The sequence below is a fragment of the Oncorhynchus tshawytscha genome, linkage group LG07 (assembly GCF_018296145.1).
Source record: "Oncorhynchus tshawytscha isolate Ot180627B linkage group LG07, Otsh_v2.0, whole genome shotgun sequence".
NCBI classification, from domain to species: domain Eukaryota; kingdom Metazoa; phylum Chordata; class Actinopteri; order Salmoniformes; family Salmonidae; genus Oncorhynchus; species Oncorhynchus tshawytscha.
The window spans coordinates 62,402,551-62,429,963 of record NC_056435.1 but is presented as its reverse complement, the minus strand read 5'-3'; the positions used below and the strand labels follow the sequence as shown (position 1 = coordinate 62,429,963).

At 40.0% G+C, this 27,413-nt stretch overlaps 2 protein-coding genes across 2 annotated transcripts; one reads left to right on the top strand and one right to left on the bottom strand.

The window, feature by feature from the left end:
- The first annotated feature begins 2,683 nt into the window (after positions 1–2,683).
- Positions 2,684–11,401, top strand: LOC112255530 (fibronectin type III domain-containing protein 11). The gene is made up of 2 exons (XM_024428514.2): positions 2,684–2,839; positions 9,930–11,401. The coding sequence occupies exon 2, from the start codon at positions 9,935–9,937 to the stop codon at positions 10,925–10,927; it is 993 nt and encodes a 330-aa protein (XP_024284282.2). The 5' UTR covers positions 2,684–2,839; positions 9,930–9,934; the 3' UTR covers positions 10,928–11,401.
- A 13,073-nt stretch (positions 11,402–24,474) lies between these two features.
- Positions 24,475–26,151, bottom strand: LOC112255006 (P2Y purinoceptor 1). The gene has a single exon (XM_024428027.2). The coding sequence runs from the start codon at positions 25,982–25,984 to the stop codon at positions 24,965–24,967; it is 1,020 nt and encodes a 339-aa protein (XP_024283795.1). The 5' UTR covers positions 25,985–26,151; the 3' UTR covers positions 24,475–24,964.
- Positions 26,152–27,413: the final 1,262 nt, after the last annotated feature.

Here is a 27,413-nt window from a genome sequence, read left to right as displayed (position 1 = left end):
GTGAATGAAGAGAAGGCTACTGTACCTTTAAAAGAGAAACAGCGAATGAAGAGAAGGCTACTGTACCCTTAAGAAATAAACAGTGAATGAGGAGGGGGGTCCTGGGCCTCACAACCAATGGAGAGGTACACATTGTACAGAGACACAGGTTACCTCACAAATGGCACCCTCTTACCTCTACAACCCGCTACTTTTGACCAGGGCCCATCAAAATCTAAAATCATATCAGAGTTTTGTCTTATGCACAGGATACAGTGGTGTGTAAACTGTACAATTAAATGTTTACTGAGTGGTCTGGCCATAGGGGTCTGGTCAAAAGTAGTGCACTGTCTATGTAGGGATAGGGTGTAATTTGGGACGCAACCAGAGACAGAGACAGACAGTCTGTCGACATGTAGGCCTGATGCTCATATTTCGCCTTATCAGGCTTGCCATGAATGGGCAAAATGTGACCATGTGCTGACAAGCAGAGGCAAAACTGGTGCGCTTTGGGGGAATTTTCCCTTGTAATCACTGTATGATCTGAAGAACCTTTATTGGTTTCTTGGTAACAGATTCTCTCTATGGTGTTTTTTGGTCTGAATAGAACGTCATTGGGTTATTAAGATCTCCGTGGGAGAGGTCCATCATCACAGATCAGTCCTGGAAGGCAATGGTGTTGCTGATAACAGAATGCAAAGACTTTTACTGAAATACCTCCCACATAAACAATGCAAAACATAATAGACGCTGCCCCCTAATAGTAGAATCTATACATTGCCATATTCATGCTATCTATGGTTTATAAACAAATCTCAACCTAATTGGATAAAACAAATATTTTAAATTGGGTGTTGGATGAAATGCAATGTGGAATCCAATAGAAATTACAGATTTATAAGTTAAAGCGAAGCAAAACACTATGTTGACAAAGTGATGGTAATACCATTATAGAATAGAGCTTATATAACGATTCAGCCAATTATAGCCTTATAAGATGTCAGAGATGTTGTCATTTCAATATGTAAAAACACTGGTGACATAAGACTTAATCATGTAGCTAGAATAAACATTTGGAATATTCTCTTGACAAATCCAGTCATATGATTGAATATAATTGTTGAAACAAGCCTATGTAATGATGATTTATTATGTGTCCCAAATTGTACTTTATTCCCTACATAATGCACTACTTTTGACCATAGGTCCTGGTCAAAAGTGGTGCACTATATAGGCCAGGGAATAGGATGCCATTTGGGACGCAACCCCAGCTTTTAACGCAACTCTGATATACTCATATTATGAGTACATCAAAGTTATCAAGTGTAGACCTACTACATTACTCACTGGACTATTACAGTCACAGATTGGAATGAATGCATTAGAGGTTGATAATGTCATCTCTGTCATAATGTCATCTCCTTAATGTCATGTCCATCCAATAATGTCAGGGGTGAACCATTATCCCATCTTATCAAATCAATGTTTATTGGTCGTGTAGGCTACACAGATTTGCAGATGTTATTGCACGTGCAGCGAAAATACTTGTGTTTAGAGGTTATTCTCCTGGCACCAGTCCGCCAGGGCTCTCACCTACTCCATGTAGGCTGTCTCGTCGCTGTTGGTAATCAGGCCTACCCCTGTTGCGCTAGAAGAGGACTTATAGAAATGCTTTGCAATCGGAACTGTCTATAGGCCTATGGTCATTTATGATCATTTAAATTAATATAGACCATAATTCTTGGTCTTACATTGTGAAACAACAATTCATTTCCAACTGAAATGCAGCTAGCCTTTTGATTTGGAACCTGGGCACCCTTGAAAATGATAATTTCCTTCAGCTGACTTTTCAGTAGGCTACTTTACCTCATATGTTTGCTATTCATTTTATAATTACATGTATTAAAAGTACCAGATGACGCTGACAGACATGGAAGCTCTGCTTCTAGCTCCTAAGTCCAAGCATTTAACTACACCCACAATAACATCGGCCAAATATGTGTATGTGACCAATAACATTTGATTTGATCTTCCCAAGTGCACATGGTATGATTAGCCTAATGAACACACAAGTGAAATGACTTGGGACTGGTTTTCCAATGTTAGGCTATATTTGTGCGTGTATACGGCTTTAGATCATAGTCCTAACAATTGTTTTGAAGGTTCAAGCCTATAAGTCTATTGTTCAATCAGATGGTGTGATTAACAAGTCATTACTGCAGTTCCAGTGACAATTGCATAAAGCAACAGATGGTCTTTACTGCCACTTTGTGGTCGTCAATAGATGGTGCAGGTCTCAATATTCTCTCCATCATAGGTTTAAATGTCAGATTACGTCCTTTTCTCTCTAAAACAAATAGTTGTATTATCTACTGGAAAACATAGATTTTGGAATGAAAATGTCTTACATTTCATGGTATTGGGGTAGGCCTAACGGGTGTAAAAATAAGCTAGTAGTGCAAAGTCATTCGAAAAGACGCATGATCTCGCAAATGATTAATAGGCTAATAATCAATGTTATCGAACATTCCGTTTGCAACGCATTATAAAGAGGTATAATATGTAAAAAATATATATATATATAAATAAAAAATCGTTTACAATCTGATAGGTTACTGGAAGCAGAAGATGATCCATTATATTGTAATGAAACAGCAGGGAGCAGGTCTGGAGCCTAGAAATTAAGCCAAGACCTCTGGCTACTGTAATCGTCTCAACATGTATGCAAGTATGACCTCACAATGTTGCACCTGTGCCATTTGAGTTCGTAGCTATGGTAACTTTTAAAAGCACCAATTAAAAACAACATTTATTTTCAAACTATTCGTGGTGCAAGACGGCAATGCATTAGACCGAGCAGGTAAGAAATTCTGCTTGAATACAGTAGGCCTAATGAACACCGTCGGTTGGTCAAAGAGAGTTGAGCTTCTGTGAAATGAGCTTCGCCGTGTTTGTTTTGAACACTGTATCGAAAACCTAGCCCTTCTGTACATTTGCACAATGTTTTTAGTAGAGGAAGAGGCGAAGCGAGAGTGATAACTGGGCCCAAAATCTGTCTTGTCCAGCAGGTTGCGGTTTTTAGTTGGGTTTTTTTCGCTCAACAACCGATTAGTTTTTGTATGGAGGTCAGTGAGTGTCGAATTTGGTCCACAAAAAAATGTAATGGCTTATTTGCTACGTGAGGCGTATTTGATCGAATAGAAGTGCCGTACTGCTTACGTTGTTACGAGTGTCCCGGATAGCTAGCTAAGTAGGACACGTGACATCCCGGTTACTTTGAGAAAAAAATATTTTTTATTGGAGTTGTGCCTATTGTTCACATGCGTATTTGCCCTTTCATTGGCTAGAAGGGTCCCACCTGATCTCGACTCCTCCTGACTGCCTCCCATTTTCGAAGGCATTTATTTTAATTGTTAGAGCAGCCATTTGAGTATCTGGTCAATAGTGTAACGACCCTGGGTTTATGAGCGCGGAAATCAACGCAAGAGCATTGATTTAGCGCGCCGGACCTCGGGCTAGAAGGTCGCGGGTTCGAGACCTGCTCCCTGCTGTTTCATTACAACAAAAAAGCAGATCATCTTCTGCTTCCAGTAACCTATCAGATATGAATAGTCTGCATACCGTCTCAGTCATTTGAGGAGTGAAGATTAATATATTTTCAACTGGGAGAATTTCCTGGTGCTACTGTAGCTAAGAATGAATCATGACTGAAAATCTATTAGCCTATAATTTGATGAGCAGGCATAGGCCATAGCCGACAGATTCAGTCAAATATTGGCAGACTGACCCTTGTATGAATCACTATTTCTTTTACAGTACCACTCAAAAGGGGTTTTCTTTATTTTTAGTATTTTCTACATTGTAGATTAATAGTGAAGACATCAAAACTATGAAATAACACATTGAATCATGTAGTAACCAAAAAAGTGTTACACAAATCAAAATATATATTTTAGATTCTTCAAAGTAGTCACGCTTTGCCCTGATGACAGCTTTGCACAGTCTTGGCATTCTCTCAACCAGCTTCATGAGGAATGCTTTTCTAACTATCTTGAAGGAGTTCCCACATATGCTAAGCACTTGTTGGTTGCTTTTCCTTCACTCTGCGGTCCAACTCATCCCAAACCATCTCAATTGGTTTGAGGTCTCACTCTCATCACTCTCCTTCCTGGTCAAATAGCCCTTATACACCTGGAGGTGTTTTGGGTCATTGTCCTGTTGAAAAACAAATGATAGTCCCACTAAGCGCAACCAGGTGGGGTGGTGTATCGCTGCAGAATGTGTTCCCTGAATTCTAAGTAAATCCCTGACAGTGTCACCAGCAAAGCACCATCACACCTCCTCCTCCATGCTTCACAGTGGGAACCACTCATGCATTCACCGACTGCGTCTCACAAAGACAGCGGTTGGAACCAAAAATCTCAAATTTGGACTCATCAGACCAAAGGACAGATTTCCACCAGTCTAATGTCCATCCATTGCTCGTGTTTCTTGGCCCAAGCACGTCTCTTCTTCTTATTGGTGTCCTTCAGTAGTGGTTTATTTGCAGCAATTCGACCACAAATGCCTGATTCACACAGTCTCCTCTGAACAGTTGATGTTGAGGTGTCTGTTACTTGAACTCTGAAGCATTTTTTGGGCTGCAATCTGAGGTGCAGTTAACTCTAATGAACTTATCCTCTGCAGCAGATTTAAGTCTGGGTCTTCCTTTCAAAAATGTTTTCATTTGTTTAACACTTTTTTTGGTTACTACATGATTCCATATGTGTTATTTCATAGTTTTGATGTCTTCACTATTCTTCACTATTATTACTTTTATTATTACATATTTACTTTTTCAACGTACCCTGCAATCACACCTGCAACCATGTACATGTGACTGTTAAATGATCTGAATCTGTTATTTCTCCATTTTCTTTCTCTCTACATTGTTGGGAAGGGCCCAACAGTAAACATTTCACTGTTAGTCTACACCTGTTGTTTACGAAGTATGTGACAAATAACATTTGATTTGATTTGACATACAACTGCACAGGACCAAGCATCAAAAAATCTCAACTGAAATTTAGATTTTTCACTTCAAAGTCAAAAATGTCCTGGACTAAATGATAAAAAATTCTGATTAATTTTGTTGGAGGCAGTTATTCTCATTTACTGTATAATTTATCTCACATGTGGTAAGTTGCAGGTGCCTACCGGGGAAAAATAACAATTCAACCAGTTTTGAAAAGATTAAACAGAACATTCTGCTCCATTCAACTGTGCCAATATATTTGACCGCATCGATCTGTAAATAGCGATTTCATTGTATATTTCATTTATTCAGACATATTTTAACCAACAAGCTGTCAATGTATTATTTAATTTCATTTTGGATTTCATTTAGGATTTTTTGTTCAAGCAGGTAGCCAATTGTTTTTTATAAAAAGGCCAAACGTTGTCGAACTTACTTTCGGTCTTGCTGTATTTGTTTTGAGGGCGGAAAAACATTAACGTTGATCATTGGCTAGGCCTACTTCTTTACCTGCTGTACATGTGTTAATGTGCTCTGTTTGGTCTAGCCTATATCTCAGTCTGACCTTTGGATCTGGAATTTTTCACACTCCTTCTATACAACGGGAGCTCTCCAATATTTTGAATGTGTAACATGCTGGCATGCAATTGTGATGGAAATGATCATGTTAAAGGGAAAGAAAAATTCTACCATTTGTACAAAATAATAATGAAAAAGAAAACACAAATATATCTTGATAAGATAAGCATTCTTAATTACTGACTGACTGACTTTCAACTCCCTGAGTCAATACATGTTAGAATCACCTTTGGCAGGGATCACAGCTGTGAGTCTTTCTAGGTACGTCTCAAAGAGTTTTCCACACCTGGATTGTGCAACATTTGCCCATTATTATTTTTTTAATTGTTCAAGTTTTGTCTAATTGGTTGTTGATCATTGCTAGAGAACCATTTTCAGGTGTTTTTATAGATTTAAAATCAGATTACAGTCAAAACTGTAACTCGGCCACTCAGACACATTCACTGTTATTGGTAAGCAACTCCAGTGTAGATTTGGTCTTGTGTTTTAGGTTATTGTCCTGCTGAAAGGTGAATTAATCTCCCAGTGTCTCCCAGTGTCTGGTGGAAAGCAGACTGAACCAGGTTTCCCTTTAGGAATTTGCCTGTGCTTATCTCCATTCCATTTATTTTTTATCATGAAAATCTCCCCAGTCCAACAAATACAAGCATACACATAACATGACGCAGCGACCACTATGCTTGAAAATATGGAGAGTGGTACTCAGTAATGTGCTGTATCGGATTTATCCGAAACATGACACTTTGTATTCAAGCCAAAAAGTTAATTGCTTTGCCACATTTTTTTGCAGTATTACTTTAGTGCCTTTTTGCTAATGGGATGCATGTTTTGGAATATTTTTATTCTTTACAGGTTTCCTTCTTTTCCCTATGTCAATTAGGTTAGTATTGCGGGTAATTATAATATAGTTGATCCATCCTGTTTTCTCCTATCAAAGCCATTAAACTCTGTAACTGTTTTAAAGTCACCATTGGCCTCATGGTGAAATCCCTGAGCGGTTTCCTTCCTCTCTGGCAACTGAGTTAGGAAGGATCAGTGGTGTAAAGTACTTAAGTAAAAATACTTTAAAGTGCTACTTAAGTAGCTTTGGGGAGTATCTGTACTTTACTTGACTATTTATATTTTTGAAAACTTTTACTTCACTACATTCCTAAAGAAAAATATTTACTTTTTACTCCACACATTTTCCCTGACACCCAAAAGTACTCGTTACATATTGAATGCTTAAAAATGGTCCAATTCGCATACTTATCAAGAGAACATCCATGGTCATCCTTACTGCCTCTGATCTGCCAGACTCATTAAACACAAATGCTTAATCTGTAAAGTATGTCTGAGTGGTGGAGTGTGCCCCTGGCTATCTGTAAAGTATATCTGAGTGGTGGGGTGTGCCCCTGGCTATCTGTAAAGTATGTCTGAGTGGTGGAGTGTGCCCCTGGCTATCTGTAAAGTATGTCTGAGTGGTGGAGTGTGCCCCTGGCTATCTGTAAAGTATATCTGAGTGGTGGGGTGTGCCCCTGGCTATCTGTAAAGTATGTCTGAGTGGTGGAGTGTGCCCCTGGCTATCTGTAAAGTATATCTGAGTGGTGGAGTGTGCCCCTGGCTATCTGTAAAGTATATCTGAGTGGTGGGGTGTGCCCCTGGCTATCTGTAAAGTATATCTGAGTGGTGGAGTGTGCCCCTGGCTATCTGTAAAGTATGTCTGAGTGGTGGGGTGTGCCCCTGGCTATCTGTAAAGTAAGTATATCTGAGTGGTGGGGTGTGCCCCTGGCTATCTGTAAAGTATATCTGAGTGGTGGAGTGTGCCCCTGGCTATCTGTAAAGTATATCTGAGTGGTGGAGTGTGCCCCTGGCTATCTGTAAAGTATGTCTGAGTGGTGGAGTGTGCCCCTGGCTATCTGTAAAGTATATCTGAGTGGTGGAGTGTGCCCCTGGCTATCTGTAAAGTATATCTGAGTGGTGGGGTGTGCCCCTGGCTATCTGTAAAGTATGTCTGAGTGGTGGGGTGTGCCCCTGGCTATCTGTAAAGTATATCTGAGTGGTGGAGTGTGCCCCTGGCTATCTGTAAAGTATGTCTGAGTGGTGGAGTGTGCCCCTGGCTATCTGTAAAGTATGTCTGAGTGGTGGGGTGTGCCCCTGGCTATCTGTAAAGTATGTCTGAGTGGTGGAGTGTGCCCCTGGCTATCTGTAAAGTATATCTGAGTGGTGGGGTGTGCCCCTGGCTATCTGTAAAGTATATCTGAGTGGTGGAGTGTGCCCCTGGCTATCTGTAAAGTATATCTGAGTGGTGGAGTGTGCCCCTGGCTATCTGTAAAGTATGTCTGAGTGGTGGAGTGTGCCCCTGGCTATCTGTAAAGTATGTCTGAGTGGTGGGGTGTGCCCCTGGCTATCTGTAAAGTATGTCTGAGTGGTGGAGTGTGCCCCTGGCTATCTGTAAAGTATGTCTGAGTGGTGGGGTGTGCCCCTGGCTATCTGTAAAGTATATCTGAGTGGTGGAGTGTGCCCCTGGCTATCTGTAAAGTATGTCTGAGTGGTGGGGTGTGCCCCTGGCTATCTGTAAAGTATATCTGAGTGGTGGGGTGTGCCCCTGGCTATCTGTAAAGTATATCTGAGTGGTGGGGTGTGCCCCTGGCTATCTGTAAAGTATATCTGAGTGGTGGAGTGTGCCCCTGGCTATCTGTAAAGTATATCTGAGTGGTGGAGTGTGCCCCTGGCTATCTGTAAAGTATATCTGAGTGGTGGGGTGTGCCCCTGGCTATCTGTAAAGTATATCTGAGTGGTGGGGTGTGCCCCTGACTATCTGTAAATTAAAATAACATGAACATTGTGCTGTCGGATTTGCTTAATATAAGGAATTTGAAATTATTTATACATTTACTTTTGATACTTAAGTATATTTTAAACCAAATACTTTTAGACTTTTACTCAAGTAGTATTTTACTGGGTGACTTTCACTTTTATTCGATTCATTTTCTATTACTTTTACTCAATTATGACTATTGGGTACTTTTTCCACCACTGGGAATGCTGCCTGTATCTTTGTTGTGACTGGGTGTGTTGGCACATGATCCAATGTGTAATTGATAACTTCATCATGCTCAAAGGGATATTCAATGTCAGATTTTTTTTTTTTTACCAATCTACCAATAGGTGCCCTTCTTGGGACGCATTGGAAAGCCTCCCTGGTCTTTGTGGTTGAATCTGTGTTTGAAATGCACTGCTCTACTGAGGGACCTTACAGATAATTGTGTGGGGTACAGAGATGAGGTAGTTATTAAAAAATCATGATAAACATTATTATTGCACACAGAGTGGGTCCATGTAACTTATTATGTGACATGTTAAGCACATGTTTACTCCTGAACTTATTTAGATTTTCCATAACAAAGCGGTTGAATACCTACTGATGCAAGAAATTTCATTTTTTTTAATTTTAAAAATTAATTTGTAGAAATTCCACTTTGACATTATGGGGTATTGTGTGTAGGCCAGTGACAAAAAAAAACATTCATTTAATCTATTTAAAATTCAGGCTGTAACAAGACAAAATGTGGAAACAGTCCAGGGGTATGAATACTTTCTGAAGGCCCTGTACTTAGGCCTATTTCATGACGTCTAGCATTGTCTTAGGTCAGATGGCACGACAGCTTTCACGTTAGAATAACACCATCTGCCGGAAGACAATGGATCTCTAGCCTATTCATTTTTTCCCTTAATGTTGCATCATTTCAACTGTCAAGTGGTGAACCACAACATTTTTCTTTACAGGTTGACAGTTTGTGGCTTTTCTCTTGAAAGAAGAAGTCTCAAATCTGTCTTCAATGGAAAGCCTGAACAAAGAAATAACTAGCCAAGTTTGTTGTTGCTTATCAATCTTCAGAGTACATTCATTGTTCATATGCTCATCCTTAAAAAAAGTAGGCGCCTGGCTAATGAGGTATACTTAAAAATAACAGAAAGTCCTGCACACTGTGTATGCGTCCAATTACCACCTTTATTGACGATGTTTCCATCCACATAAATCTTCTACAGGTCAAACGGGCTGAGTGCTCACATACACAATTATATATACAAATTTCACCCATAGGTTAGAGTGTACAGGGTGGAAAATTGGTCAATGTGCCCTTGAGCAAGGCATTTAACCCTCATTTGCTCCAGGGGCGCCGTACTATTATAGCTGAACTTGTAAAACAACACATTTCACTGCACCTATCCGGTGTGTATGACAATAAAACAATGTTTTTTTTTCATTCAGTTTAATCTTTACATAAGAGAGAAAACATGTAGCTCGCCAAAGTAATACAGACAGAGATGTTTAATTATATGACGAAGGAAAATCTCCTTGTGTGTTTTGCAGCTGACATGAAAAGAATGATGACCCCCCCTAGCGATGACAGTGACGTAAGCGATCAGCGCCACCCCATGAAGACACGCTGCGCTGGTGGCCAGGGAGGAGACAGCCCTGGCATGGACCCGAAAAAATGGATCACCTTCAAAGACCTCCATGACCGGGTCACGCAGCTGCTCTCCACTAAGCTCAACCCCTGTAACATCAAGCAGTGCAAGTCCAAACTGGACATCCTCAATAAGTGCTCCTATTACCTGGAGGTCATGCGCCAGGACACACTCCACCAACCAGACCCGCAGCAGAACTACCTGTCCAACTCCACCATCCTCCACCTCATCGATCCCTGGAAGTTCCAGCGGATGAAGAAGCTGGGCCACAGCCAGGTGCAGATCCAGCTGAGCCTGCTGGAAGAGCTCTACGAGCAGTTCTGTAAGGGCAAAGTGGAAATGGAGGCCATAGCCAGCCAGAGCGACTATGGCGATCAAGAGATCGCCCACATAAATGGGAGGATAGCGCATCTCATTAAGGCGTTCACGGACTTTGACTCGACACTGATGCCCGGGGAGCTGCACACAAAGCACCGGCTCATCTCCGAGACGGGCAACGCCAAGGTGCCCCAGATCCATTTGAGGTTGTCCGTCAAAATGCCCGTGATGTTCGACACGTCACGCTCGGAGGCTCTGGCCGACTGCGCCCGGCTGCACTGGGAAATGGCCGGGCAGGAGCAGCAGGAGCCTGGGGAACAGTTTGAGATCCGCTACAAGCTCCTCCAGCCGACCAACACGGAGGAAGGGAACCAGCTAGGAACGGTGACCTGCAACTCCTACTGCATACAGGTCAACAACCTGTTGCCGCAAAGGTGCTACGAGTTCACAGTGAAGCGGGCTGACGCCTGCTGCCTGGTCTACGGGTTCTGGAATGACACCATGGTGCTCAGAACCATGCCACTATCCCCAGGGGGCTTCACCGGGAGCCAGGAGAAGAGGAGAAGGCTGTTCCCCTGGTAAAAGGCTAGCGTGGCGTGAGTGCATAGCAATATGAAAATTAAGACATTTTAATTTTTTTAATCTCTCTAATAAAAGACATTGTCAAGATTTTGGGGATTCGAGCCTAGTCCTTTAATCATGATACAGAGCAAAACAAATATTGTCCTTGAGAATGTGTCTGATATGTTGTTATGGCATTGTTATGTCTGCCACCTAGCCATATGGCCATACCAGACATAACTGTGGAGAGAGTGAAGAAGGTTTTTCTTTTCCAATAGCAGCATAAACATGGACATTTCAATATAATAGCGGATGTCCATAATTATGGCGGCTCCCATGCACTTGTCACAAATGCCTTGTTCGCCATATTGTATATTGATCTCTTTTTTTTTCTTTGCATTGTCTTTAGCAGAGTATACTGTACATGATCCCAATTTTAGCTCCAAGACCGTGGAATAAAAATAAAAAAACGATACAGTATATTGGCTTATCGAACCATGTTGTGCACCGTAGTTTCATAACTCTGTGGATTATGCTAAAACAATGAAGTCATATCTGTATCCCACTATCTTTACGCAATTTTGCCATTGCAGATGAAATACATTGTTGATACTTTGCGTTCAAGCAGTGCTTTGACGGTGAAGAAAACACATTTTTTTGTGCACTTTGTGTGGTATAGCATCTCTGTGGTCAGGGTTACTCACAATCAAACAATCTGATGTTTAACTTAATACACTGATGTTTAACGTAATACACTGTTTAACTTAATACACTGATGTTTAACTTTAATACACTGACGTTTAACTTAATACACTGTTTAACGTAATACACTGTTTAACTTAATACACTGCTGTTTAACTTAATACACTGTGCTTATGCAATCATATAGGTTATTATTGTACTAACAATGACCTATATTAATTGGGTAACTAATGACTATGACCAGCTCTCCCAGCTACTCACTGGACCCAATGATAACTTGGTTACGCATGCCTCTCCCTAATGTCAATATGCCTTGTCCATTGCTGTTTTGGTTAGTAATTATTGCCTTACTTCACTGTAGGGCTGCTAGCCCTGCTCAATACTCCTTAGCTAACCCTTTAGTTCCACCTCCCACACATGCGGTGACCTCACCTGGTTTAAATTATGTTTCTAGAGACAATATCTCTCTCATCGTCACCCAATGCATAGGTTTACCTCCACTGTATTCACATCCTACCATACCTTTGTCTGTACATTATGCCTTGAATCTATTCTACCGTGCCCAGAAACCGGCTCCTTTTACTCTCTGTCCCGAACGTTCTAGATGACCAGTTCTTATAGCCTTTAGCTGTACCCTTATCCTACTCCTCCTCTGTCCCTCTGGTTATGTATAGGTTAATAGGTTGTATAGGTTAGCTCCACTCCCATTCCCCAGGCGCTCTCATTTGTTGACTTCTGTAACCGTAAAAGCCTTGATTTCATGAATGTTTACATTAGAAGCCTCCTCCCTAAGTTTGTTTTATTCACTGCCTTAGCACACTCTGCCAACCCGGATGTCCTAGCCGTGTCTGAATCCTGGTTTAGGAAGACCACCAAAAACCCTGAAATTTCCATTCCTAACTATAAAATTTTCCAACAAGATAGAACTGTCAAAGGGGGCGGAGTTGCAATCTACTGCAGAGATAGCATACAGAGTTCTGTCTTACTATCCAGGTCTGTGCCCAAACAATTTGAGCTTCTACTTTTAAAAATCCACCTTTCCAGAAACAAGTCTCTCACCGTTGCCGCTTGCTATAGACCCCCCTCAGCCCCCAGCTGTGCCCGGGACACCATATGTGAATTTATTGCCCCCCATCTATCTTCAGAGTTTGTACTGTTAGATGACCTAAAATGGGACATTCTTAACACCCCGGCCGTCCTACAATCTAAGCTTGATGCACTCAATGTCACACAAATGATCAATGAACCTACCAGGTATAACCCCAAATCTGTAAACACGGGCACCCTCATAGATACAGTGCCTTATGAAAGTATTCAGCCCCCTTGAACTTTGCGACCTTTTGCCACATTTCAGGCTTCAAACATAAAGATATAAAACTGTCTTTTTTTGTGAAGAATCAACAACAAGTGGGACACAATCATGAAGTGGAACAACATTTATTGGATATTTCAAACTTTTTTAACAAATCAAAAACTGAAAAATTGGGCGTGCAATATGGTTTCAGCTCGCGCTCCAGCAGGTATATCTCACTGGTCACCCCCAAAGCCAATTCCTACTTTGGCCGCCTTTCCTTCCAGTTCTCTGCTGCCAATGACTGGAACGAACTGCAAAAATCACTGAAGCTGGAGACTCATATCTCCTTCACTAACTTTAAGCACCAGCTGTCAGAGCAGCTCGCAGATCACTGCACCTGTACATAGCCCATCTGTAAATAGTCCATCCAACTACCTCATCCCCATACTGTTATTTATTTATTTATTTTGCTCCTTTGCACCCCAGTATCTCTACTTGCACACTCATCTTCTGCACATCTATCACTCCAGTGTTTAATTGCTATATTGTAATTATTTCGCCACTCTGGCCTATTTATTGCCTCCCTTATCGTACCTCATTTCCACACACTGTATATACAGTAGACTTTTCCTATTGTATTATTGACTGCATGTTTGTTTATTCCATGTGTAACTGTGTGTTGTTGTATGTGTCACACTGCTTTGCTTTATCTTGGCCAGGTCGCAGTTGTAAATGAGAACTTGTTCTCAACTAGCCTACCTGGTTAAATGAAGGAGAGAAAAAAAAGATTAAATAAAAATGACCAGGAGGGATTGATTCTCCGCTCACAAATGGAAAATGCTAATATTTATAATGTGTTTATCTACGAAAATACGTGAGGCCTTAGTAAGCCCTAGACAAAACAATGTATGCATCCCAAATGGCACCCTATTCCATATAGCACTCTATTCCCTATACTATTCCCTATAGCACTCTATTCCCTATACTATTTCATATAGCACTCTATTCCCTATACTATTTCATATAGCACTCTATTCCCTATACTATTCCCTATAGCACTCTATTCCCTATACTATTTCATATAGCACTCTATTCCCTATACTATTTCATATAGCACTCGATTCCCTATACTATTCCCTATAGCACTCTATTCCCTATACTATTCCCTATAGCACTCTATTCCCTATACTATTTCATATAGCACTCTATTCCCTATACTATTTCATATAGCACTCTATTCCCTATACTATTCCCTATAGCTATTCCCTATTTCAGCACTCTATTCCCTATACTATTTCATATAGCACTCTATTCCCTATTCCCTACTATTTCACTATATTCCCTATAGCACTCTATTCTATTCCCACTATACTATTTCATATAGCACTCTATTCCCTATACTATTCCCTATAGCACTCTATTCCCTATACTATTCCCTATAGCACTCTATTCCCTATACTATTTCATATAGCACTCGATTCCCTATACTATTTCATATAGCACTCTATTCCCTATACTATTCCCTATAGCACTCCATTCCCTATACTATTCCCTATAGCACTCTATTCCCTATACTATTTCATATAGCACTCTATTCCCTATACTATTCCCTATAGCACTCTATTCCCTATAGCACTCTATTCCCTATACTATTTCATATAGCACTCTATTCCCTATACTATTTCATATAGCACTCTATTCCCTATACTATTCCATATAGCACTCTATTCCCTATACTATTCCCACTCTGGCACTCTATTCCCTATACTATTCCCTATAGCACTCTATTCCCTATACTATTTCATATAGCACTCTATTCCCTATACTATTCCATATAGCACTCTATTCCCTATAGCACTCTATTCCCTATACTATTCCCTATAGCACTCTATTCCCTATACTATTTCATATAGCACTCTATTCCCTATACTATTTCATATAGCACTCTATTCCCTATACTATTTCATATAGCACTCTATTCCCTATACTATTCCCTATAGCACTCCATTCCCTATACTATTCCCTATAGCACTCTATTCCCTATACTATTCCCTATAGCACTCTATTCCCTATACTATTCCCACTCTGGCACTCTATTCCCTATACTATTCCCTATAGCACTCTATTCCCTTTACTATTTCATATAGCACTCTATTCCCTATACTATTTCATATAGCACTCTATTCCCTATACTATTTCATATAGCACTCTATTCCCTATACTATTTCATATAGCACTCTATTCCCTATACTATTCCCTATAGCACTCTATTCCCTATACTATTTCATATAGCACTCTATTCCCTATACTATTTCATATAGCACTCTATTCCCTATACTATTCCCTATAGCACTCTATTCCCTATACTATTCCCTATAGCACTCTATTCCCTATACTATTCCCTATAGCACTCTATTCCCTATAGCACTCTATTCCCTATACTATTCCCACTCTGGCACTCCAGATTGAATTTACGAACGCACCCTTAAACTGAACATGCCATTATTGTACTAAGAATGACCTATATTAATTGGGTAACTAATGACTATGACCACTGATAACCAACCAATAACAATTCTTATGAGGCCTTAAGAACCCAAACTTTCATAACCAGCATAATACAGAAAACACTCACACTTAGAAACAAAAGCAACATGTACAGGTATGCTGAGACAGAAGAGCAAATTGTCTAAAATAGGCAGAAAGCAATATAAATGTGATGACAGATCATTGATACGCATTTCACTCACACTGGTGAATCTCAGAGAATGTATCTCTTCACATACTGTATATTTCCCAGAGTGAACAGACTTGTTTTGAAGATCCTTTAAAATACTCCATTGTTTATTATTATCACGCAGCTGCAAACTGCTTTTGGTTTTATTCGACAAATCCCAAGTTTAGCCTGACAAGACAAGTTTAGCCTGACAAGACAAGTTTAGCCTGACAAGACAAGTTTAGCCTGACAAGACAAGTTTAGCCTGACAAGACAAGTTTAGCCTGACAAGACAAGTTTAGCCTGACAAGACAAGTTTAGCCTGACAAGACAAGTTTAGCCTGCCTGTTATCAGGCAGATGTAAGATTGATATGTTTCAATGATTCATTTTCCAGACATGATTAATCTTCTCCTGTCTATGTAAAAGCGTCATTTCTATTTTGCATACTGTCTATCCACTGTTCTATATTAACCATTCAAGTAGCAGTCTTGTGTGACAATAAAAGGAGGAACTCTCTACGACCTTCTCCTAAATCTATGGGTTTATAATACTCTTGTCATGTTCTCCAGTGTACATCATGACATTAAAGAAGTTGAAGTGAAGTTTCAATTGTCGTCCTCTCCATTCTTTCACAGTCAATCTCATATCCGGCCTCTCACGTACCAGACAGATAAGAGGGTATTGTGAAATATGTGCATGTTTATAGTCAAATCAAATTTCAAATCAAATTTATTTATATAGCCCTTCGTACATCAGCTGATATCTCAAAGTGCTGTACAGAAACCCAGCCTAAAACCCCAAACAGCAAGCAATGCAGGTGTAGAAGCACGGTGGCTAGGATAAACTCCCTAGAAAGGCCAAAACCTAGGAAGAAACCTAGAGAGGAACCAGGCTATGTGGGGTGGCCAGTCCTCTTCTGGCTGTGCCGGGTGGAGATTATAACAGAACATAGTGCATAAGAACCTTGCAGCATTAAGCCCAAGAACACACCCATACTTCCTAGTTTTTACATTGTGTCATGTTGGCTATGTGTCAATTATTTCACCAGAAGGGCACTGGGCACTAAAGTGCAGCATTATTGTGCGGAAATTTCTCCAGTTCATTTCAAGTTCAAGTTCTTGAGTCCAGGGGGTTACTCTGTCTTTCCCTAGCCTGGTCCCATATCTGGTCGATCTCCATCATATCACATCCTCCTCTTCAACTGTGTAATCCTGTTTACTGCCGTGTCATGAGCCAAAATGCAAACCAGAGAGGAAGTGCTGTGTGTCATGGACTGCAGATTAATGAATGAGCAGCTTCCAGATCCTGTTGATCACTGCAAAGACAGGACACGTTGACCACAAGGGGCCAGAGCTGTTTGTGACTAGATGGAGTATAGCCAAGACCAATTACATTTACGTAGCAGGTTAGGAGACCATTTGAACTAATCCTAACCCTAATTCCCTTAACCTGCCATGTTAATTCTCCTAACCTGCTGCGTAAATTCTCTTAACCTGCCATGTTAATTATCCTAACCTGACATGTTAATTATCTTAACCTGCTTTGTAAATTATCTTAAACTGCCATGTTAATTCTCTTAACCTGCCATGTTAAATCTCCTAACCTGCTCCAAAAAAGTAACTTCAGGTCATAGCTGTATACCACCTACAGATGTATGATCTTAATTTGAGCCAGTTTGCTACAGCAGGCAAATAATCCTGCAGCAACAGGAAATGTGAATTATTCTGGGCATTGTAATTAATAGACATTTTTGTAGGGATTGATACATTTTTCATTTGGGCAAATCAAGTCTGACATTTTAAAGTGGAAATTACACACATCTGAAGCCTTCTTAAACCCTGAATAAAAACATGACCATGCCCCCATGTAGCCTCCAGCCATAGGGTACTCCTGTTACTCCCATGTAATTAGCCTAACTTTGGCATCATCCTAAACTGACACTTTTTTTGTTGTTTCAATAAACGCTTTCAGCTGTCTCACGTGTCATTATTAACATACTTGGATGTTACAACAACAAATGATTTGGATGACACTAATTTGTTACCTGACCTGCTAACACTGACAGTAAAGCTAGTAAAGCTGTCGCATTATACTGACGTCACTGTTTGTTCACCTCTAGCTTTTTTGCCAATTAGTTGACGTTAGCTAGAGAAGTTAATCTGGTTCTAATTCGTGTAACTACTTCAATCTCGATCAACTGGTCGATCTCCAAGCCATTCCTAGTGACTCATCAAACATTTCTGTAAAAAAACAACAATGATAAAACCTTGCGTTCCTATTTATTAAAATGTTTTCCGCTGTTGGTGGTAGGGGCACTTGATTCAGCAGCCATAGTGCTGGGAAGGTGAAGTATTCCCATTTTGAACCATTTCATGTGTCTTTTTATTTATTTTATTTAACCTTTAATTAACTAGGGAAGTTAGTTAAGAACAAATTCTTATTTACAATGACGGCCTAACAAAAGGCCTGCTGTGGGGGGCAAAACACACATCACGACAAGAGAGACAACACAGCACTACATAAAGAGAGACCTAAGACAACAACATAGCAAGGCAGCAACACAACATGACAACAACATGGCAGCAGCACAACATGGTAGCAGCACAAAACATGGTACAAACATTATTGGGCACAGACAACAGCACAAAGGGCAAGAAGATAGAGAACAATACATCACGCAAAGCAGCCACAACTGTCAGTAAGAGTGTCCATGATTGAGTCTTTGAGTGAAGATTGAGATAAAACTGTCCAGTTTGAGTGTTTGTTGCAGATCATTCCAGTCACTAGTTGCAGCAAACTGAAAAGATGAGCGACCCAGGGATGTGTGTGCTTTGGGGACCTTTAACAGAATGTTACTGGCAGAACCGGTGTTGTATGTGGAGGATGAGGGCTGCTGTAGATATCTCAGATAGGGGGGAGTGAGGCCTAAGAGGGTTTTATAAATAAGCATCAACCAGTGGGTCTTGTGACGGGTATACAGAGATGCCACTTTTATATGTTTACATACCCTACATTACTCATCTCATATGTATACACTGTACTCTATACCATCTACTGTATCTTGCCTATGCCGTTCTGTACCATCACTCATTCATATATTTTTATGTACATATTCTTCATCCCTTTACACGTGTGTGTATAAGGTAGGTGTTGTGAAATTGTTAGGTCAGATTACTTGTTGGTTATTACTACATGGTCGGAACTAGAAGCACAAGCATTTCGCTACACTCGCATTAACATCTGCTAACCATGTGTATGTGACAAATAAAATTTGATTTGATTTACAGAGTATAGAGTGCAGTGATGTGTCCTATAAGGAGCATTGGTGGCAAATCTGATGGCCGAATGTTAAAGAACATGTAACGGTTTTCTTCCGTCGAAGGAGAGGAGGACCAAAATGCAGCGTAGTTCGTGTTCAACATGTTTAATAAAAGACGATTAACGTGAACACTACACAAATACAAAATAACAAACGTGGCAAAACCCGTAATAGTCCTATCTGTTGCAGAGAACACAAAGACAGGAAACAACCACCCACAAAGTACCCACAGAATATGGCTGCCTAAATATGGTTCCCAATCAGAGACAACGATAGACAGCTGCCTCTAATTGTGAACCAATCTAGGCAACCATAGACATACAAAACTACCTAGACAGGGAAACCGCCCCATAATCATACAAAACCCCTAGACCAGACAAACACATAAATCCCCCATGTCACACCCTAACCTAACGAAAATAATAAAGAAAACAAAGATAACTAAGGCCAGGGCGTGACAGAACATCTAGCTGCTCGAGAGCACCCTTACCTGCCGACCTATAAATTACGTCTCCGTAATCTAGCATGGGTAGGATGGTCATCTGAATCATGAGGAGTGAAAGAGGAGCAATTACGATAGAGGAAACCAAGTCTAGGTTTAACTTCAGCCTGTAGCTTTGATATGTGCTGAGAGGACAGTGTACCTTCTAGCCACACTCCCAAGTACTTGTATGAGGTGACTAGCTCAAGCTCTAAACCCTCAGAGGTAATCACACCACATGACCTTTGTTTTGGAGGTGTTCAGAACAAGGTTAAGGGCAGAGAAAACTTGTTGGACACTAAGAAAGCTTTGTTGTAGAGCATTTAACACAAATCCAGGGATGGGCCAGCTGAGTGTCTGAAGGTAAAACTCTGCCTACCCGGCAGGCCAAGAGGACTAATCAAGTGGCCCTATAGGTCTACCGCTGGCCAATCAGATAGCTGTCTGCACAGTTTCGTCACGCCATAGACTTTGAAAATAAGTCTTGAACACACTTGAAATCATGAATAGAGAGAGACTCAATGAATACAGCAATGAGCTGCTGTTTATATGAGTAAGCTAATATTTAACTTGTTATTCAGCACTGTCAACACTTTGTTCAACAGTTTTATATGCCATAAAATGCGTGTTCTCCCTACTTCCATTCACGCTACAACTAGAACAGCAGGTGCTATGAATGATAGCAAAGTGTTTCAATAAACTTGCGTTGTTATAATTTTGTGTCTTGTCTTTTTTTTTTAAATCAAGGAATATTTTACTTTCTCTGGTCATAGGAGTAACAACATGAATTGGTGCACGAGGCAGAAATAATGCAGTGTGACTAAGTTTCTCCATCAGCTGGAAGACTGTGTCCCTTCAGCAGAGGGAGGGAGAGAGGAGGGATGGTGAGTGGGATGAGAGGCAGCCTCACCACTGCACCCTCCCCTCAGACTGACCAGCAGATGCTCCCTCTCTCCCCTCAGACTGACCAGCAGATGCTCCCTCTCTCCCCTCAGACTGACCAGCAGATGCTCCCAGTCCAGTAAAAAACATATATATATATATATATATTATGCTCACTCAGCTGTGCCTAACAAGTAATACAACAAATGATCTATTTCCAGTGTGATCATATACCTAACATTTGTAAATATAATTTCAAAATGGTCTGAGAATAACAACATTGGCAAGGCAATTCAAGCATAGCCAATATGCAGTGATAATATAGTGATAGCCTACTGCACAAACCTCATTGCTGCAGAACTATTTTTAATTGGTTAATGTTGCAATGTTTAAGTCCTCTTTTTAAGAAAATCTGAGCGGTAGATCTTGGGTTGCATTTTGACCCAGAAAGTGATCTTAAATCAGAAAAGGTTGGTGACGCTGGTCTAGGTACAGTAAGTGGACTTTATAAAGGAACATATTGTTTCTAATAAAACAATAGCCAGTTTGGGTCGCAGTTGCACATTATTTTGTAAAACCAAATAGGCTATGTCTGGCCCTCGAATTAGTTATGTTTTTTCAATATGGCCATTGCACTGATTGTGTTTGACACCCCTGGGCTAGCGTATATATTTATGTATCTAGCTATTTATTTAGCAAGCTAGAAACACGGAGCCTAACGTTAGCTAGCTAGCTATCTGCTGGGAGGATGTCATGTCATTGGAGGAGTGGGTAAGCGACCGACTTTTTCCCCTCATATCGTTTTTTGGTGACTACAGCTAGAGATGCAGGTGTCATTTGGCTAGCTAGCAAAGAAATGTGAATCATGTTGCTAGCTATGCTGAACTTGTACGACTGTTATCCACAGTTAGCATATCTCTTAGTTGTCAATAAAATGTATTTGGCATTGATCAAATGGGCGGGCAGGCAAGTTTCAGGAGGACAAGTTTCATAGTCCAGTTCAAAGTAAATGATAGCAGCATCGTGTGGGAAATGGCTTATTTGCATATAGGCCTACTGTAGCTCTGATTGGCTATGGCGCACCGGTCTGTATAGACTCCTGTCCTGGACAAGACCAATGTTTTTATTGGGTTTTATTTACTGCAGTGTCTATTAATTGTCCAAACGCACGCCCACTTTCCCACTCTATATTACTATAGTATTTTCACAAATACCTTACTATACATCATTCCCAAACATTCTATGAATTTCTAAAGACATGAAAATGACCATATCTCAGTTCTCGCTTGTCAGAGAATGTTAAAAAAGGTGTAATATTCTTCTTTAATAAGATTTCATGTTGCTGTCAGTTCCACTTTAAGACTAGATGGAAGTATGTTAAAAATTACCAACCAAGCATATCCAAATGTTTTATAGAATGACGTTAAGTCACGCCTCCCCATGTGTGTATCTATCTATACACTACACATTTGCATTTCCCGCTGTGCAGGAACATTCTCAGCAACAAAAGAGTGAACAAAGTAAGATCCTACATCTGTAGTCAAAACTGCCATGGCTTTGACATAAGACCTGGGTTCAAATGCTTTTTGAAATCATTCAAAAACTTTCAAATACTTTAACTTGATTTTCAAAAAGCTTGATTTTCAAAAAGCATTTGAACCCAGGTCTACTGGACAGGACAAAGGATATGACAGAGATGCTGTAGAAGTCAAAAATAATTAATGACAATTTTGCAGTCATTATGGGTTTTCCCCCCTCATTATCTCCACACACTTTCCTGTTTTACTTTGTGTGATTAATGGGTTTTGGAGGGAAGGGTGGGGTTGCTTGTTTTATTTACCAGAAACAGCTGTTGTGAGGGGAACAGATTTTATCAGGTCTGTTCTTGTAAATGGTGGCCATTTTAATTTCAGATTAAATGAAAATACCATTTTGACTTTTATTTACAGTCACCGCTGGAGACAAGCAAGTGTTTGGAGTTTCCCTTGTCTTGCATGGCCAGCCCTGATTATGAAACACGTAGAGTCTGTACACTGTACACCCTCTACAGCATGCCTCTGTCCTTGGCACTTGTCCAGTGTATTATTGAAATTGGTGTATTGTGGTAAGGCTTTAAAAGGAGTTGCTACATACATTTCTGGACTTAAATTAATGATATGTAGCCACCGATTCTTGAAGAATATAACGTATAAATGCCTCATGAGCTTAGTTCAACTATCGAACCCCGTCAAAACCCCAAATATAAGCTTCTTACTCCAATGTTTACACCAAGTAAATGTAAACAAACACAATAGAGCCTCAAACATGGTTAAAAAGACAGGTTTTATATAATGGATGGTCGGTCCTTGCATCCATAGCTATGTCTATGAATTTAAGAGTGGTTACATTAAATTAAGCTAGTTATTAAGCTAGTAATTTGGCTTAGTCTACACCTGTTGTTTACGAAGCATGTGACAAACTAAATGTTCTACAGCAACATCCCTCAGCTTTTTACCAAAATATGGGCGTGGAGTACACTTTGTTATTGTTTCTACTGCTGATCGCCACTTTAACAAGTGTTTTTTAGATAAATGAGTACATTGAACTCTGTTGTACAGTATGTGTGACTGATAGAAGTTCCTTAGCCTGGTCACAGATATGTTTGTGCTATCATTGTCAACTCCTTGTTACTCATTGTCATACTGTTATTCTTAGCTGATCTTGTGTAAATTCCCTCGGTGTACATACAGTACCAGTCAAAAGTTTGGACAGAGAGTGTGCAAAGCTGTCATCAAGGCAAAGGGTGGCTGCTTTTGAAGAATCTCAAATATAACATCTGTTTTGATTTGTTTAACACTTTTTTGGTTACTAAATGATTCCACATGTGTTATTTCATAGTTTTGATGTCTTCACTATTATTCTACAATGTAGAAAACAGTAAGAATAATATTTTTTAAAACCTGGAAGGAGTAGGTGTGTTCAAACTTTTGTTTGGTTCTGTGCAATGTACAGAATGTAAATGTCATGTAGATTGCATTTGATTACTGCTACAGTGTATTTGGGTTGTTAATCAGATTGGTACTTCCGTTTTTGATTTTCTTCCCCCTTCGTTTGAATTGTTTGACATTTGACTAGATTGTTAGAAGTTAGTAACATAACCACTTTGCTGCACCCACTATAACACCTGCTAAACTGAGTACACAACCAATAAACTTTGATCTGATTTAATAGCAAATCGTAGGTTGATGGTTTTCTTAACCTGCTGACCTGGTGAGGTCATTCCCTAGCTATAAATGATCAATGCTGTAGATTCCAGACATTGCACTGCAGACTTCAAATTAAATTAGACTTATTTTGGCACCGTTTTCTCATAACACAAACAGTCATCCACTAGGCCTGCACTAATGTCAACCCCAGCGTCCTCAGAAATTCTCTCAGTGGTCTGTGAAAGTGACCGAGTGGAGAGAAATATCACTGCATGCTTTTGCTGCTGGAGAATGAGACTTCTGAATACGCCTGGGTGGATTAAATTAGATTATTTATCAACAATCTCAAACTTTGACTTGGAGGATTCAGTCATTCACTATTTACTATTACTCCTGCTCATAAGTCTAAGTGGACAATGCCACTAACATTAGCCTAAAAAACAGACTTGTTTTGTGCTGACAAGCCACTCCTTGTACTCGAATGCTAGCATACTTGTGGTTTGTTTTGTTTTTATCAACTGTTCTTACATGAAAGTTATTTATCCAGGGTATAAACTGCTATCATCCTAGCCAGTCAAACAGTCTCCCTTTTTTTTTGTAAGGATGAGAGAAAAAATGTCTGTGTCTGCTAAGAGAGAGTAGACACATTTTTATATAAGATAGCTCTGGAAACTAGTAGTTGTTCTCTTATTTTCACTGCTCTATTTGCCATTAGGTTTGAATTATTATTTTATTTTTTAACACTATGTTTGCTCAGTCCTCTCAATAAAGTGAGCCTCAAGGCCCCGTTCTGTAACCCGCACCTGAAAAGCACCTGACCAGTCATATGACATGAATAAACATATAGGACATACATTTCCAGTGCATGTTTGTGTTGAGGGATTTTTCCCCTTAAGGGAATGAGTTCAAATCTTCTGTTTCCCCTGGGAAGACAATACTTGTGGAGGAGTAGATATTATCTCAAGCACAAGGTAAGATGGACAGTCCTTTGAGCTTGATACCTTTTTATTATTTATGGACAACAGAGATGAATAATCCAGCTGGTAGGCTATGTGTAATAAACTGCTGGAATGCATGGAATTATTATGCAATATCTGAAATGCATATTGAGTTTATGTTTATTTCAGTGACATAGCCCTGCATATCACTGACTAATCGAATGGAACAGTATTTCACTTTACACAAGGGTATTTACACATTTTTATCTAAGATAGTTATGGAAACCAGTAGTTAGCTCTGCATATCACTGACTAAATGCATGGCACATTATTTCACTTTACACAAGGGCATTCAACCACAAAAAGGACCTCACGTTTACACAATAAAATACTCTGAGAATGATACATAAAGTGTAAAAAATAGCATATGTACATACTTACAGGCCTTTGGTACAATAATGGCGTAGACAACATCAAATACTAGAATAGCTGACAGTCAAGTTTAGGTTTTAAATAATTAGCTGGTCAAAGTTTACTGGTTAAGATTCTTCTGTTGCTGGATCTGCCTCGGGTGTATTGCGGTAAATCACAGCACCAGTCCATTGAACAAGAGACATCCTGGCTTGTTTGCTGAGATTATGAAAACGCATGATGAAATCATCATTTCCAACTAAATAAATTAACGGATTGATTGCGCTATTCATGCAAACCAGACCGCGGCTGATTTGATGAGCAACATAAATATCATCGAAGCTTGCTTTGCAGGTGCCTTCCATTTTCAAAATCCTTATTTTCAAATTTAGATTTCTCAAAACATGATAAGGGATAAAGCAAATTGAGAACAACACAGTCAAGATGATGACTAGTTTTAGACATCGTTGTTTCAACAAAGTATTGACATTGGCTTTGGTGGCAAGGACCACCACTATATGTCCATAGCAAGCCAGAATGATCAGTAATGGTATAACGAATCCGGTAATGGTCCAGCCAATACTGTACGGAAGGTAATCCTTGATAAAGTCGTCGGCTGTTGAGTCATAGCACGAATATGAGGAATTTTGCGCTGTCTTGTCAAAGAACATATCGGGAAGTATCTGAATGAAAACCAAAATCCAGACAAGAAAACTCATTGCCACTGAGTGGCGATTGTGGATTTTTCCCATCACTTTCATTGGGTGCACAATACCGAGGTATCGATAGATACTAATGCATGTCAGGAACCCAATGCTGCCATAGAGATTCAAATTGAAGCAGAATCTGGTGATCTTGCAGAATGTTTGTCCAAATATCCATTTACTGTTTAGCGCGTAATAGACAACCAAAAATGGTAAGGTAAATAAGTACAGCAAATCAGCTATTCCAAGGTTGAGAATGAATATGTTTATACTCCCAATTTTCTTCCAGCTTGTACAAACAGTTTTTAACCCACAGAAGTTTGCAAATGTCCCGACGACAAACACCAGCATGAACACAGCAGGTAAAAATCTGTGCGTAAAACGAAGGTTAATTCCTTCACATGCGGTCATGTTGAGAACGTGTGTGCTGTTGTAATCTGACATTTTCCCCGTCTTTTTGATCAAAGTGAAGTTTAAACACAAGCTATAGAATATGAATCGTTGACGCCCAGAAGTGAATGAAATCAAACTTGGTCATGGAAACACATCGTAAATCGCAGCCGTCCACCATCATGTTGAGCATGGTGAAACCAAAGATATTACACCCAGTGAGTACAGAAGTCCATGGACGTTGAAAAGACATACGCGTCTGGCCTTGATTTTAACGTCCACAAATGTCGTTTTTTTTGGTCCAGACCGGTATTGATTTCAAAGTCCACAGAACCAATTATAGACATCCATATTTGGTTCAAATTTGGTCTTGATTTCACCCACTTGGGAGCAAGGCTCACCCACTGGGGAGCCAGGCCCAGCCAATCAGAATACGTTTCCCCCCACCAAAGGGCTTTATTACAGACAGAAATACTCCTCAGTTTCATCAGCTGTCCAGGTGGCTGGTCTCAGACGATCCCACAGGTGAAGAAGGTGGAGGTCCTGAGCTGGCATGGTTGCACGTGGTCTGTGGTTGGGAGGCCAGTTGGATGTACTGTCAAATTCTCTAAAACGACTTTGGAGGCAGCTTATGGTAGAGAAATTAACATCAAATTCTCTGGCAACAGCTCTGGTGGACATTACTGCAGTCAGCATGCCAATTGCACGCTCCCTCAAAACTTGAGACATATGTGGCATTGTGCTGTGTGACAAAAGAGGGACCTTTTATTGTCCCTAGCACAAGGTGCACCTGTGTAATGATCATGCTGTTTAATCAACTTTGTGATATTCCACACCTGTCAGGTGGATGGATTATCTTGGCAAAGGAGAAATGCTCACTAACAGGGATGTAAACAAATTTGTATGCACCAAATTTGAGACAATTTTTTTGTTTGTGCGTCTGAAATATTTCCGGTATCTTTTATTTCACCTCATGAAACATGGGACCAACACTTTACATGTTGCTTTATTTTTTTGTTCAGTATAAATGTAAGTGAATGTATGTATGATTTAAAGATGGCCATAGGAACAATGACCAAAAAAGGACGTCTTTCAACATCTGTAAAATACCTATTTTCAATGTCTGTAAAATATGTATCTTCAACATCAGTAAGTTACATATTTTCAATGTCCGTATAACACACCTAAAATGAACCTGATTCAAAATTCTGGAAATTAATTCTAAAATATGTATTTTCAATGTAACTTTGCTCATTGAGCGCCCACTTCCTGCGTGGGCACTTCGTTCATTCCATAGTTTCCATGTGATACTGTATCCAGAAGGAAGTTAGCAGAGCTAGAGTACAGTTATTTCTGCAAGATATAAGTAACAATAGGCTATAAAGGCTTGAATGTGAGACGTTCAATATTTTATTGGTGATGTTTTAGTTATTATCAACACCGATCTACAAGATAGTAATCCAGGCGTCTTTTTGGTCATTGT

Coding starts and splice junctions, on each gene's coding strand:
- LOC112255530 (XM_024428514.2), top strand. CDS start 9,935: ATGAAAAGAATGATGACCCCCCCTAGCGATGACAGTGACGTAAGCGAT.
- LOC112255006 (XM_024428027.2), bottom strand. CDS start 25,984: ATGTCAGATTACAACAGCACACACGTTCTCAACATGACCGCATGTGAA.